General features: G+C 45.5%; 1 protein-coding gene across 1 annotated transcript in view; it reads right to left on the bottom strand.

Annotated features, from left to right (window-relative positions):
• The window catches only part of MYO18B (myosin XVIIIB), a 141,767-nt gene that overhangs the window by 116,709 nt on the left and 11,058 nt on the right, over positions 1-14,000 (bottom strand). The window contains exons 2-6 of the mRNA XM_044990214.1: positions 9,361-9,531; positions 7,418-7,508; positions 2,766-2,958; positions 1,356-1,436; positions 477-624 (exon numbers count right to left, since the gene is read on the bottom strand). Coding sequence (XP_044846149.1) covers positions 477-624; positions 1,356-1,436; positions 2,766-2,958; positions 7,418-7,508; positions 9,361-9,531 — 684 coding nt within the window. The remainder of the gene's footprint in view (positions 1-476; positions 625-1,355; positions 1,437-2,765; positions 2,959-7,417; positions 7,509-9,360; positions 9,532-14,000) is intronic.

A 14,000-nucleotide genomic window follows, 5' to 3' on the forward strand; every position in this document is an offset into this window, starting at 1 on the left:
CAAGTGCAGCGAGAGGCCCCCGAAGAGGTTATAGCACCAACTGGAGAAAGGCTAGAATGATTGCGCAGTCAGAGACTCCGAGGCCTCTGTTCCTCTCCGTGCCCTTTCACGGGGTACTTTCAAGGATTCATTCTGACACCGACTGCCCAAAGATCTGGCAGAAAGCTGAGAGGACGGGGGAAGGGGATCCACTGAACCAGAGTGCCTCCCCCGGCTCAGCAACGGGCTTTCCCCAGATAAAATGCTGGGAGTCACATTTGCTCTCAGTAGCCAACAGAGTCAGACCCAGGCTGAGCCCGGCCCTTTGCTGCCAAGGAACAATCACCACCCCTGGTCCCCAAGCAGAGTGCAGCCCACTGAGGCATTTGATTTGCCAGATGATTTCTGAACCTTTCCAAGCCCAGGGGAGGTGCCAACGGAGGGGCAGCGCCCATTGCCTCTGCAGATTTTACAAGCAGAGCCCCCTTGGTCCTTACCCTCGCTCTCTGTGCCCTTCTTGGCAAAGTACGAGCACAGGCGGTTGAGCACCGCGCTGTCGCTGGAGCCCGGAATCAGAACCTCTTCATCCAGAATCCAGAGCAAGCCCTTGGGCTCTTCTGCCTGGCCTCCAGGCGGCACCTGCAGCTGGTAAAATGATACAACCCATCAGAACATCTCCCACGTGGAGTGAGGAGGGCAGGGGAGGCAAGCGGAGACGCGAGCTCAGCTGGCCCTGTTAAATGAGGCATTACATTACCCTCTAGTGATGGCTCTTCGGTCACTTATGTAAAATGAGTTCGGATTATGTACTCATATCCCCAAAAACTCAGCAGGCACTAATGAGCCTCTGCTCAGCCTGTTTGCCGTCTCAGGCCAACAACTGACTGGACCATAGAGACTGAGGTCCTGTGAAGTTTGATGCCGCTGTCCATCCAGGTGAAGGCTGAGGAGCATGGATCGGGTAGTGTGTGTGGGGAAGCAGGCACTGCTGCCGGCCACGCTGTATGTGCTTTAGGGGCAACCAGATACTTCCTTCTCTGTAGCTGTTATATGGGCCCTTCACTAGCACTAGGCCATAGCTTAAAAAAAGCAGCCGCAGGGAACATACCGTGAAACGTTAAGAACCTAACTGCAGCCTTTGCTCCAACCGCCCCCCGCCACCCAGTCACTATTCCATTCCTGTCACCCCAATGTCAGCGCACCTCATGTTAGCGCATTGCCTCAGGAAATCCTTTGTCCACTGCAAAAGGAAGACTAATCCTCATGAAATGCAAGATCCATAACCAGCAGCATTCCCAGCACTTATTCCCTTCCCCGCTAGCGTGGAGATGGACCGAGAGCAACCAGCTGTTGCTACTGCTTCCCGGCCATGTTACCTGTGAGGAGTTCTGATCGATGACAGACACCGTGGCCATCGGAGAGAGCTCTGGCAGATCAAAAGGCACCTCAACATTTTCCTGGAAAACATTAGTGAGCAGTTTGCTTTATTGGGAAGCTGACATTTGAAATCCAAGAGGAAATAAACTTGCAAGAAGAAAAACTGTGTCTGCTTCTTCTCCCCCCTTGCTGAGTGACAGCCTGAAGTTGGCTGATCAAAGCTCCTGTATCAGAAATCTTTGAACTGACTGCACTGGCAAAGCCTCAGCTGACATCACTGGGTAATCCTGTCACGGTGAGGGTGCTCACAAGGCTTCTGCAGTGGTTTGGGTGAATGGCAGAGAAGTTGCATAAATCATGGATGTGACAATAAAGGAGGACTTAACGAGGAAGCATCTTGAAAACAATCAATTATTTAATTTTCAGCTTGCAGGCTTTTTATTGTTTTTATTCAGTTTTCCTCTCGAGCTGAGAATTCTAAGTCAACAACCCCATGTTACCAGGCGCCTGTTTCTACAGCTGTTAACTTTCTCAGCCTCACTGCCCCACATAGACACGAGCCCGCCATTCATTACTGACAGCGTCTTCTTTGTGCTACATCACTGGATTGTGCCGCTCCCTAAAGGGGATTTCAGCACTTCTGAAAAACATCATTTTACACACATGCTTTGGCTTTGTGCAGCTAATGTAACCATTTCACGCTCAGGGCAGCCGTGAGTTAAGTGGCTCCTGGCCCCAGCAGCAGATGAATCAGATGTTTTCAGCAGAATTCAGTTTTAATGTCTTTCCATGCAAAGTGACTGAGGCAGCTGACTGCGGTTTCAGATACGGGACCTGCTCCCACACATTGAGATGGAACCAGTTCAAATGCGGGGTCCCAGATTTAAATGGAGACTAAAAAACACAGGCTGATATCAAGACAAATTGTGCCTGAGCATTGTGAGTGAGGCAAGTAACATCAATATTAAAATGCAGATTAATTTTTGACTTGCTGCAATTGTTTGTGGATTTTATATCAACTTGTTTCCTAGATAATTGAACATTTTCTTTTCTTTTCTCTACCTGGCACACAGGGGTACAAAGAGAAGTGCTCAGCTATGTCACTAGCAGGGCCTCCTCAAGCCACCTCCAATGTGACAAAGCTACTCAAAGGGAAGTCCAAGCCAGTGATGAAATCTAATGGGATTTCTATTGGGACCACAAGGAGGTGATGGGGAAGGAGAACCACACAAACAAGGTGGGAAGGGGACATTGCTTAAGACTTCAATCTCCATTCAGATTTTGCGATGCTTTTAGCAGTATTTCTCTCATTAAAAGCCAGTGTTTAAAAAGTCATGGACACTCTGGCTGATATGCAGCAAATGGAACAGCAGTTGAGATCCTAGAGGGGATCAGAGCAGGGGTCTCACCTCCCTGTACCTCTCCAGCTCGGTCATGAACGTTCTCTTGTAGAACAGTGCCTGCAGCTGCTCATGCACATAGTTGTGACAAAGTTCTTCAAAAGTAGCTGCTCGCTCCTTCTTCTGGTGTCGAGGGTTGTGGAAACCAGGGGTGTCCACCACCATGATGGAAGCCATGGAGAGGTGACTGGATGAAAAAGACCTGAGAAAACACAGTAAAAATAGTGTGGAAGCTTTAGACAAGAACATATTTGAGTCCTATTTGGTTAATTGAAATTATTTCCTTCCCCAAATGTAAATATTCTTTTCTCCTGTAACTATCATTCCAGGAGGCACTTTTAATCATTACAGTCCTACAACCCTAAGCAATAATAACACCACATTTAATATCTCAACAATGCCTAATTGGTTGGCATATGTTTGTGTCTTTAAAACAGAGTGCTAATAATCAAATAGCTACTGATATTTTCCTGTCCTTTAGAATTTGAACTTTATCCAAGGTCTCCTTGTTTTATTTATTACTGGTGACTGCTTCCAGCCTAGAACAGAAGATATGGCATAGCTTGTTCCTGACCTGGACTAATAAACTTTTCACGGATGATGGGATGAGACGACTTTTCTTAGGCACCATACCTGAAATATGGAGTCCTCAGACCTAAGTTGTCTTAACTTTGGGTGGCAGAACTGGTCCTAAAGATGGTTAATTGAACCACATTGACTATGTTAATGGCAGTTTTAAGTTCCAAAGTATCGACTGTAGGAAAATAAAGAGTGTGATATTGCTACTGTGGAAGAATGCTGGGGAAATGATTGAGGAAATGTATAACCGCAAACGCGGAGCGCAGCCAGTATGTTCTGAGGGAAAGAGATACTGTAGGTCGCTGGGAGAGAAACCATCTTTCCAACAACTTCTTCCGAGTTTTGTTTCCATCCATGCCAAATACTTCAGATAAAAATAACTGTGGGAACATGACCTGGAGAAAGCTCTGTGGTTTTTTCAAATATCTATTTCTGAAAAGGTTGAGTTACTCTGCTCTCCTTCAGATGAATTGTTTTATGTCGTTTCCCATGTCCTCCTCCTGTGGCATGATACAACACGATTTGTAGAGCTGCACATTCTGCACATGGGTGAGATGTAAAAGCATGTACTTCAGTCAGATGGCAAATGCCAACTGAAGAAAATTGCTGAAAATAATTGGAGGAAAAAATGCTAGGCATTAGCATCCCGAAGTCTCCCTGAAAAATACAGGTTTGCAGGAAGAAACAAAAGTATTTTTAGAATTCACTTAAAGAATTTCCTATCCACACCTTCCCCTAGCACCACTGACATGTCCTGTGATTCTGAAGTTGTAGTACAAGTTGAAAGTGATTTAAATTCATGGTACCTCATCAACTCAGTGAGAGTCAGCAACATTTTTTTGACTGCATTGAAACACATGTTTTGCTCTGTGACATATTGTATCATTGTTGGAATGGCTTAAAAGGCTTTGATGGGCTGGCTTGAAAAATAAAAACAAGTGAAACAAAGATGGTGTTAAAGGGAACGGAGGAATACAAGACACATTCTCTGAGCTAATGCTTCATTATTCAGGATTTTAGACAGCCAGCAGCATTTTGCTCTTCCATGAGATCTCAGAGAATCATCTTTGGACAGGCTGAAATAAATCAGAAGGAACAATCTGGAGTATTTCCAGTCACAGGATTGAATCTAGATTCTCATTTGACAACTTGAGCTGTAAATCAGAATGAAAAACAAAGAGACTTCCATGGCCTGACTCTTTTCTCTATTGTCTTGACTTGAGTTGGCCTTGATTTACACCAGGATAAGAAAGACAGGAACCAGTTCCCAGGATTCCTTCTTTTATAGCAGCTGCAGCATCGCTGCTGAGAAGCAAGTGGGAGATCTTGGGATGGTGCAGTTGGGGTTTCCAGGCCAGAAGGCAGCATTATAACTGTTAGAAGCACCAGAAAGAGGCTGATTAAATGTCCAGTAATCATCAGCCGCTTTTGGAGTTTGGATACAAACTCTATAATTCTTAAGAGCTAGCTCACAGCTCATAGTCAAGCTTTTCATTAGAGAATGAATCCTACCAAGCAATCTGTATGGCTCAATCTTTGATTCCACAACCAGTTTATTACTTTGTACATACTGGTAACCTTGATTTCAATCCTGCAAAGTCACAACAATTATTAATAAGTAAACAAGCCAGTTCTCAACACCGCAGTGCTCCAGTGACTGTGTGGTTTACAGGGAAATAAGGCGAGTGGAACTAATGAGGGGAACAGGCCCATCTGACTGTGGGGAATACTTCACCTCAGCAGAAAATGTGCTAATTGGATATTCCAGTCTCTGAGATGCACACTGGATATAAGAAACAGAACTGAATGTGTTTTTGTCATAGAAAAAACGAATCTGATTACCATCCTCTGGCTACCAAAATCCACATAAACATGACCATCAAAGAGAAGATTTCACATCCCCGGGATTAGGAAGGTTTGGAAGGCTTTGAACTAAAGGTAGGTCTGAGTATGGGTAAACTGGTAAAATCTTAACTTTAATTTCATGTCACTTGTAAAATACTCAGTTCCGTAAGCCGTGGTTTGTGATATTGACAACTTGCACTTTCAGGTTTAATAAAATGAAATATTTTAAAATAGCAAGGATGCAATGTAGCCGAAAAAGGGCAAACAATCTACAAAGTGGGACTCATAAGGGGGCATCTGGAGGCAACTCAAGAGCCTGAAGTCAACGCTGGTTTCCGGTAGTACTGGGAAGAGGAGTTCTTTCCACTCAGGGGCGGCTCCGGGCCCCAGGCACGCCTGCGGGAGGTCCACCGGAGCCGCGGGACCAGCTGATCCTCCGCAGGCACGTCTGCGGGAGGTCCACCGGAGCCGTGGGACCGGCGACCGGCAGAGCGCTCCCTGAGGCGTGCCGCCCTGCTTGGGGCGGCGGAATGGCTAGAGCCGCCCCTGTTTCCACTTAGGCTCATAAAGAATGCTTTGGAAAAGCAAGAAAAATCATGAAACTTCTCAGACTGACTCTGTGAAACTAGTAAGTGCAAGTAAGTTGACAAGACAAGAGAGGTAGCACAGAAGTAGCACAATAGCTAACAAAGCAGAGTCCTGGGCCGTGACAGGGGCACCCGCCAACCACCACAATGCAAAATACAAATAAGAAGAAGTGAGTGCTAGGCTGATCAGCACAACTGGGAGCCTGGGGAGCAGAGGAAAGAACTCAAAAGACCCAAAGAGTCCAAATAAGAATCAGAGAAACCTCTGAATGTTTGGGGTGCTTGCCTAACCTAGCAAAACATCCCTTCTACTCACTGTCTGGCCACAGCCCATGGCACTGCAGCTTGCTATCTGCTAAGGGCCACACGAGCTCTGTGTCGGATTTTTCACAGTTGAGACCAGATCTGCCAAAGCACTCGGCTCCCGGCACCTCCCAGTGTGACACTTATGGCCAGACTTTCCAGCGCACTGAGCTCTTGGGAAAATCCGACTCCAATTCTGGGGGCTGAGTCCTTCTGAAAATTCTGGACTCGGGGTGGGATTTTTGAAAGCACTAACATGACCGAGGAGAAAGAGTTCCAATGACTTTTAGTAGGACTTATGTTCCTAGGAGGAGCCGGGCGGATCCCTTTGCATGAGGGAGTGCGCCCGCCATTAGTTACCAGGGCTCGCAATGCAGGGGTGATTTTAGACGCCCAGCTGCTGTTGGATGATCACAGCCCAGCAATAATTCAGACACTTTACTGTGTGCGTCTGGTCCACAGGTTGGCACCTATCCTGTTGGAGGAGAGCCTGGCCAAAGCGGTGCTCAGCACAAGCCTTTCAGCTGGATCCCTCATGCTACAAAGAGAATGGGCTGCCAGCCCTGCCTTCTCGGTCGGGGCCCCAGGACGCTGGGATTTGTCCCAGAGCCTTGGTGACCTGCCGAGCAGGCCGGAGGGGCCATCTGAGGACGGTTGAGAGTCAGGCCCTGGACTGATGGGAGGGGGTGGAAAGGTGCTATTTATAGCTGGCTGGCTGAGCGGTGCTGATTCCAGCCTGAACGTTTGTCCTGTAATGTGGCTGGGGTATGGGGTTGTAATGCTAGTCAAGTGCTGTGATGCCCAGGTACCAGCTTTTATCATTTAAATCCAGACAAATAGATACAAAAATGACGAAGTCGCATGGTTATTTTTGAAAATCCGACCCAAGATATAGAGCATCCTGCACGCAAAGGAACCAAAAACGTCCGTGAGCAAGTAGCTGCTGCATTGTGCTCCAGGAGCCTTTCCACGTGCTTCTTCATCGCCGTGCCGCCAAACACATCCCGGCTGGTGATGAGCAGAACAATCTATTGAGCATGCTGTAGTTTCCTTTAAGAAGTTCACTCTTTGACTTTCTGATGACTTTCTTCTGTTACAGAAATATTCTTCAGATAACCTTTCTGCAGCAACCAGGGGCTACATACCACGTGCATCTCTTCAGAGTGCATTTGGTGAAGATTTCTCTTTATTAATGTCAGGGATGGGGAACATAAGGGGCAAACATAAAGGACATGAATCATTTCTATATATTTATACATTGTTTATCACAGCCTTCCGCTCTCTACAAGCCCAGGAGAGATTTATTTGTTTGTTCTCTTAATTGCCTGGTTTAGGAACACTCAATACCTGTTGATCAGAGAGACAACAGCAGCAAACAGTTCTTCATAGAGACCTGCAGCCATCCCCTCCACACATTCCACCCCCGTCATCTTGGGCCCTAGAGGATACAAGGAGAAAAGAAGACAGCAGAGCAAGACACTGAATGATTTATTTTCAATTCTTTTTGATCTTCCATAGACAGACTTGATAATAACTCCATCACCTGCTCCCTGTAGAGTATAATTTGCACCAATCCTAATTCCTATGTTCAAGGCAATATATAAATCCATTTACATGAGGAATAAATATTTGCATGAGCTGCCCTGAACTGCTCCAATGTCTCTTACCTGATTTATATTTTGTAATAAATGCTTTACAATATAGGGACTGATCTCACAAACTCTTACTCACACAAGAATATCCTACCAGAGTGCACTCCAGTCAGTTAGGACTACTCAGATGAGTACGGGCTGGTTCTTAATCTGCATGAAATCAGAGAGTGACACACACACACACACACACACACACACACACAAAACCTGCCTTCCTGAATTAGCTCCATTCATTCTTCCGTTCATTCCAGTTATGCACTGGTTCATTAATGCTATCAGACCATATATTTGAACTTGCTCTTCACTGAGCTAGCCCTGTAAATGCCATACAGCATGTTACCCAAATTTTCTCTAGAAAGACACAGGCATTTGCAACAAATTTGCAGTGCTGCTTCATGCAGGAGCATGATGAAAAGAGGCTACCTTTACATACTGACTTTTTTTTTGATAGCTCTTAAAACATTTTACATTCTTCCTTTAACCCTGGAACCTGAGCTGGTTGCTAGGAAACAAATAGCCTCCTAGCACCTTTCTCAAATGTGACAGTCCTTTCCATGGCAGATGTCAGAGTCTGAGAACCGTGAACACTGGCTGCAAACACACAAAGGGGAAAAACAACTTTCAAAAGGAAAATATCACCAAAAGAAGGGAGAAAAATAAAACGGACACATTGAAATCAGAGGGTTGCTGGCTGTGAATTACACTCAGTGCCCAGATGTCAGCAGGGAGCAAAACATTCTTGGCTTCTCAGCCAAATAATTTCCACTTGATACTTAAAAATACTTGACATTTACAATTCAAATAACTATTTGTTAAGACTGATGCTCCCCTCCTCCTCTGCTGCTTTTCAGCCTCCTTGCAGGAAATAGTTGGCAAGTGCATGTTCAATAGTTCTCCTGTTGGTTTCAGCACAATGCAAAATTGTTACAAAAATACACACATGTGAGTGACAAAGGAAATGACAAAGGTCTGGCAGCTTGCTGGTCTTGGGAAAGGCATCAGCCTGTTTTGGAGTCTCACTGCCTCTTCTGAGGGCTCATTTGCCTGTTCTGTTCAGGTAGTGATGTTTCTTTTTGTGGCATACAAAGAAAAGTGCGAATGACATGCCGATCATGCAGATGGCAAGGACATAGCCTAGTCCTAGGGATTCGAATGACTTTGGAGATGTTCAACACATCTGATAATGCAGATGGCGGAACAAATATCATCTAGCTCACCCTAATTTACAGGAGGAGAGGAGTTGTGTGTGCCCATGCTAGCCGTGCTCCAGCAGGATCTCGCTTGCAAAATGGAGCAGGGTCTCATTGGAACAGGGTCTCTCTGACAAATGTGTCTTCGCTTTGCAAATAGATTGATTTTTAGACCATGTTACTTGACTTTCCTTGTAGTAGGATTAATTATCTTAAGATGCTCTGAAGAAGTGACATGTATGATCAGTATTATAAATTGGGGACAGTTACATTAATTATCTTTAAAAAATCTTTACCATAACTCTGTTTTAAGGATCACAGCACTGGTGAGAGATGGGTGACGTATATCTCTGGAGAACACGCTACAAATACTCTAACTATTCCTTGGTCAAGTCAAGAACAATACACATCAATGATACTTAAAGGAAAGGGTGGAAAAGTCTGATACCAGCATTTCGTTCCTCGTCTTTGCTCAGCCGACTCGTTCCAGATGTGACCTGTTCTATTATCTGTTTCAGATGGTGCTTGAAGACCGCTGTGGTGAGCTCCTCAAAATCACAGCCCAGTACATCTGCAGCATTGTTCGCCCACTCAAATTTCATGAATTGCTTCCTGCCAACTGACAAGAGAGGAGAAAAGAAAATAGAATCACACAAAAGAAGCCAGAAGATCACAAACAGCTGCATCTGACCACCTTCCATTCCCAACCCATGTCTACCCATAGGTACAGAAAGCAAACCCATCGTTTACCATGGAAAGGGTGGAATGGGGTGGAAGAACATCCTGGGTCATCCTCCTGGTGAGACCTATTTACTCTTTCCCCACCAAGCAAAGAAGGATTTCACCCTTCCCTGAATACATAAATTGTTCCTCACATGCAACTTTCAACTCCCCCACTGCCTTCACTGACCTCAGAATAAGATGGACACGGTCACATGCTAAGGGAAGGTTCTGGAAAGAATTCATCCAGATGAAAACAGGCAAAAAAAATCAAAACAAATCCCGACCTTCTGACCTGAATGTTTTCTGAGCATGGAATGAGAGCCTGCCTATCTCACATTCATGTTTTGAGGTACATTATGGTGATAAATGCTCAGGTAAAGGCTATAAATAAATGTTCTTGTTTTCACCTTGAAACTGTGGTTGCCATTAATAATTTTACCTTTTACCTAATTGCCATTATCTTGTTATTCCCTGCACCTGGTGGAGAGAACACTACAAATACCACAGAAACATTAATTACTCACAAATAACAATGGTAAAGATTTTAGCGGTGACCAAGTAACAAAAGAAATGGGACAGATGGTCGTACGTATAACAGTGGCACACTAAACAAAGACAGGGAAAAATCTGCAAATGCAAGGTCATGTGATCTGGAAATGATTTTTTCGATAGAAAGTACTTTAAAATAAATTGCTGTTCAGGTGTAATATGGCAGAGCTAATTAGTTACAACATGATGGAACCCATTCATAAAGAATACAGAGTAGAATAAAACTGATTGCTATAATTAGGTTTAATTTCACCTCCACGGAGTGCTTTATATTTTAAAACCTGTATTTATAGTTGGAGCTGCAGCAAACCCACGCATATTTTAAATGCTGGAAAGAAGCACCACCTCCAGACTATGGCACTTCCTGCAGTTTTCCCTGTAGCCTCACGTCTAGTGGAGACACCGCTCTTTGATCTAACCCCCAGTGCTTACAGAGGGCAGGGGCGGCTCTACCTTTTTGGCCGCCACAAGCAGTCATGCCCGGGAGGCGCCCCGGAGCCGCGGGAGCAGCGGACCTCCCGCGGGCATGACTGCGGATGGTCGCGCGGCTCGGCTGGACCTCCCACAGCTGCGGACGGTTCGCAGGTCCGGCGGCTCCGCTGGAGCTGCCGCAGTCAGGCCTGCGGGAGGTCCAGCCGAGCCGCGGGACCAGCGAACCGTCCGCAGTCATGCCTGCGGGAGATCCACTGGAGCCGCGGGACGAGCGCCCCCTCCGCAGTCATGCCTGCGGCAGGTCCGGTCGTCCCGGGGCTCCGGTGGACCTCCCGCAGGCATGACTGCGGCAGGTCCGCCGGCCCAGCCTGCCGCCCCCCCGGGAAAGGGCCGCCCCACGCGCGTGCTTGCCGTGCTGGGGTCTAGAGCCGGCCCTGACAGAGGGGCATGTGTGCCAGCTGCAAAGGGCGGCACCATTCAGTCTGGGAAGAATCACTGCTTGTGCGTTTGTGTTTTAAAAGGATTAAGTAGGTCTCTGCACTGGGGGCAAATGTGGAGCTTGAAAAGGCTTGGGAGAGTGGGAGGAAAGGGAATTGGAGAGAAGCAAAGTGTCCCAGAGCCTCTCTCAGGAGCCTTCCTCAGCTCAGCACAGCAGATAGGAATGCTAAAGAAAAGCAGATATCAGAGGGGTAGTCGTGTTAGTCTGGATCTGTAAAAAGCAACAAAGAGTCCTATGGCACCTTACAGACTAACAGAGGTATTGGAGCATGAGCTTTTGTGGGTGAATGCTCACTTTGTCGGATGCAGCTGCACCCTCAAAAGCTTATGCTCCAATATGTCTGTTAGTCTATAAGGTGCCACAGGACTCTTTGTTGCTTTTTACAGAAAAGCAGGCTGCTTGTTATTCATATGTACGTGTCAGTGCTCAAGTTACCGTTCCAGCTCAGTGGCAAGGACCTGAGCTCCGGGAGCACTGAGCTCTGCCATGGAGACTAGGGAGGAACACGGCACTGGAATCAGCTAGAGAAGATACTATAGCAAGCCAGTGGCAACCTGTCACTGTACCACACATTGTAGCTGCTTGGAATGTCACAGAGACAGCCGGTGTTAGACTCAGGCCTCCCTCCACCAGCCCAGGCCCTGTTACCTTTGAGTTACTGAAGAAGTTCCTTTATAATATCTGTATAGAATCTATGACATACAGCTGAGCAAGTCTAACTCTGTCCGGTAGAGGACAGTTGTGCATTTACCTTATACCTTTACATTTTGGCTATGCCAAATTCCTCCCTGGAGAAAGTCCAAGGAGAAACCAACAGAATTATACCAGGGAGGAACTGGGCCAGTCTTTAAAAAAACTATTAGATCAGTTTCTTCAGCAAGGATTGAGCAGGATCCAACGGCTGGGAGAGGCAAAGAGGACCAAGCTACCATGGCATCATGATCCAAAGCCAAGGTAGTGGCTGGCATCAACTAACGTGGCCATCAGCCAGGCACATTCTATAACATCAGTAAAGCAATCTCTGCCAAGGATCATGGGCTCAAGCAAATCCAGTGAATAGCTCAGTCACCTAGCTACAATGAATTGCCAGGGTCATAGTCTGCACTCAGTTGCTCTGGTGTAACTCAGAAGTCATTCCACTGATTTCAGTAGAGTTACTCTGGATTTACATCAGCATAACTAACTGGGAGAAGACTTTGAGCCAAAGTTGGTTATTAATTACAAGCTCATTTAAATGGTTTTAATTACTTAAAGTTTATTCAAAGATTGTAATGAGCACTGAAGCTTATTAAAGAAAAATGGTCACATCTTACAAAAAATAAAACCCAAGTTCCAGCTTCTCAGATGGCACTGAAAGCTGAGTCCCGCTGAGGATGTGACAAACATCTCTCAGAAGGCAAAGCAAGATGACCAGGTGAACAGGGCCCAAGAAGGCCCCCAAGCATCACTTCCAATGACACGATGCTAGCGTTCCTGGGGAGAAGAGCCCTCAGCATTGATAATAAGCAAAATGCGTTTCCTGCTAACTGCAGCCTTGACAGGGAGGTCTGGGAGAACTGAGCAAAAGGTGCTCTGACTCAGTGGGGTTTGTCTATTGCAACCCAGCCAGCTCCAGTTACAAGGCTGGTTTAAAAACACACACACACACACACACACACACACACACACACACACACAGTAGGACTGCAGTTGTAAAAATAACAGGGTGGGTGTGGTTCTGAATTCTGTTTTCCAGATAATTCAAGAGAAATCTGAACAATGGAAGCAGGATAATAGCTGGAAACCAAAGACCTTCTCCTATTTAAACTATGCCAGTCAGACTCAGATCAGCAAAACTGACAAAAATCCAAGTCAGACATTTTAAGCATCTTTTTCGTCTATTTTGTAACATTTTTAATTTCAAGGGTTAATATTTCATTTTCCAGCCTCCGGCCTTTTTAAAAAAAATATTTCAGCAATACGGGTCTCTGCTCTGAAAAGGTCTTGGAGATACACGCAGCCACAACAATAGGACATCTGACCCAGCCTTTGACTATTTTTGAAGTGCTGAGCACAGGTGCCCACAAACAGAGTTTTTGGCTAGCCGTTCTTCAAACTCCTCTTTGGCTTTTCTTATTACATTTTTACACTTTATTTGGCAGTGTTTATGCTCCTTTCTATTTACCTCACTAGGATTTGACTTTCACTTTTTAAAGGAAGTCTTTTTATCTCTCACTGCTTCTCTTACATGGTTGTTAAGCCACGGTGGCTAGGATTGCACTCCCATTGCGGAGTAACACCAATGGGTCTATGTGCCAACCGAGAAGTTAAATAGTCCTCCTTATAACCAGCCTCTCCAAGCAACCCCCATCCCCTCTCAGTAATAATCCCACACTCCCATTTAGCTGCCAAGCATCTTGTCTTGGGTTTGCCCATCTTGTCTTTCTTTGATCTGTCCCTGCCCCAGAGAGCTTACAATATGAATATATGCAGAATATTGTCTATATTTAGAGCCCTATATCCATTATTTTTACCTCTGAAAGCGATAACAATAATAAATAAATAAATAAAATAATAAACAGTATAGCATTTTTCCTTAATCATTTGAAAATTTCCATTGGCATTAATGGACATTTGGGTTGTGTAAGGATTGCAGGATTTGGTCCTTAGTTAATGGCGCATTGTAATTACACACTTCTAGATGTACGTGATTTCTCCAACTGGTGATGCTCCTAATGGCTTTTTCAGATGGTTCACACTTTTCTTAATTTAAAACCACTAATTTTCAAACCTAGCAAAGCCATCGTTTACCTTCAGCACAGCTAGCTGCACACTACAGCCTCAATCCTGCAAAGACTTAGGCATGTCCTTTTTGTACTATGAATGGTCCCATTGATTTCAAGGAA

This window comes from Mauremys mutica, chromosome 16 (genome assembly GCF_020497125.1).
Source record: "Mauremys mutica isolate MM-2020 ecotype Southern chromosome 16, ASM2049712v1, whole genome shotgun sequence".
Taxonomy (NCBI): Eukaryota; Metazoa; Chordata; order Testudines; family Geoemydidae; genus Mauremys; species Mauremys mutica.